Source organism: Fukomys damarensis, unplaced genomic scaffold, assembly GCF_012274545.1.
Source record: "Fukomys damarensis isolate Sample0158 unplaced genomic scaffold, DMR_v1.0_HiC HiC_scaffold_39751, whole genome shotgun sequence".
NCBI lineage: Eukaryota > Metazoa > Chordata > Mammalia > Rodentia > Bathyergidae > Fukomys > Fukomys damarensis.
Window position 1 is genome coordinate 1 of NW_022940663.1, and position 1769 is coordinate 1769.

The following is a 1769-nucleotide window of genomic DNA, read 5'->3' on the forward strand; positions in this document are numbered from 1 at the left end:
TGAGGCCAAGAGGCTGGGGAGAAGGCGCTGTTCCTTTGTCTCCCTCATCTCACCCAACTCCCTGAGCACCGATTCTGTGCCAGGGACACTGTGGGGACAGAGACACAGGAAGAGAGCCCAAGTCTAGATTGCTGCTCCTGTGGTGGCTGTGACACCCCAGGGGGGCTGGCTGGGGTCCGAGGGGGGCTGTCCTGGGGCCTGGGCAGGGGCTGGGATGGGAAAGGGGGGCTGGGGATGCAGCCCGGGGCGGCTCAGCACCCTGAGTTCTGTGCACCCAGCGAGAGCCCCTGTGTGCCAGGCAGCAGAGCGGGGCTGGCTGGCAGCGAGGCCTGGGGAGTTTTCCAGGGCTCTGGCTCCTACTGGCAGGGGGTCCCTACTCTTCCTAGCTCAGGGACCAGGCAGTGAGCAGGGCCCCTCTGTGAATGCAGGGCCAGGCAAGAGGAGGACCTGCCCCAGCCTTGTCTACCTTGCCCCAGGGCCGGGGTCTGTGCCAGGCGTGGGCGCTGGGACAAGAGGTGGGGTGAGTCAGAGGCCCCACCCTGCCTTCACTTCAGGGGCCCCCACAGCTTCCTTCCACACCACAGCTGTCCACTGTGCAGCCATGGCAGGGAGCCTGGTGAGTGCTCAGGGGCCACCTGGAGTGGACAGGGGCACTGTGCCACCCTTCCTGATGGGCCCCATCCCCTCCCTGGGCTTCCTCCGGGTTTCTCTCCTGTGCCAGTTTTCTCTGTATTTCTTGCTTGTCTTCCTGTCTGGGCCTCTCTTTCCTTCCTCTCTGGGACTCCTTTCTCTTCTGCTGTGTGCCCATCCCATCTTGGAATTGCTGTGCAGGGGGCTCCCCTATCTTGTCCCTTTCCCTGTGCCCCGGTTCAGTGTCACCCCTCTTTTAACCTTGCAGAATGTCCCCCACAAGATCTCGCTGCCAGAGGCTATGCGAGCAGGGACTGTGCTGAGAATTCAGGGCTCTGTCCCTGACAAAGCTAAAAGGTGAGACCCCAGGACAGGGGACGGGGTGGGGTCTCCAGGCTCAGCTGACAGCCAGTCTTTGACGCCCAGAGACAGCGGCCCTGGCATCTGTGGCCAGCAGTCTGGGAATCCCAGGCCATTTTGGACTCTGAGTGCGATGCACTCACTCTTTGCCCCGACTGTGTAGTTTGGTCCCCAAGTGACTCTAAGGACCCAGCCCTGAGACTCCAGGACTCTGCAAAGAGCCTGCAGGGCCAGGGCTGTGCCAAGCACCTGGGGGCCTTGCCAGCCAAGTCTGTGACTTTGTGGGTGCGGGACTCGAGGCCTCCCAGGGTTGGGGGACCCCGGAAATAGCTGGGTTCCAGGGTGTGTGGCTCCCGGTCCCCGGGTCCCTGGGGTTCCACCCTGGCCACGAGCACAGTGACTCTGTCCCGGTGGGAGTGCGTGCCCCGCTGGACCTTCTGACCATCGGTCCAGCCTCCCCTCGGGGCAGCGGGATCCGCCCCGGGCCCTGGCACCTGGGGCTCTGGGGACAGAGGGAGTGCGGGTCCCAGGCCAGGTGGCCTTGAGCCTGGTGGTCGCTGAGCCCTGCCGCCCGCCGTCCCCCAGGTTCCACGTGAACCTGCTGCTCAGCGATGGGCAGGACGCGGACGCCGCCCTGCACTTCAACCCGCGGATGGACGAGTCCGTGGTCGTGTTGAACAGCAAGGACAGCGGCAAATGGGGCCGCGAGGAGCGCGGCGCGGGGCTCCCATTCCAGGGCGGGAGGCCCTTCGACCTGCTGCTCATCGCCACGGAGGACG

The 1769-nt window shown here is 64.9% G+C and overlaps 1 protein-coding gene across 1 annotated transcript; it reads left to right on the forward strand.

Moving 5' to 3' along the window:
- Positions 1–269: 269 nt before the first annotated feature.
- LOC104861383 (galectin-7-like) lies at positions 270–1765 on the forward strand (the record flags this gene model as incomplete). Its single annotated transcript, XM_033760645.1, has 3 exons — positions 270–616; positions 899–987; positions 1576–1765. Coding segments are annotated over exons 1-3 (294 nt in total), but the record flags the coding sequence as incomplete, so codon positions are not given.
- Between the last annotated feature and the right edge of the window lie 4 nt (positions 1766–1769).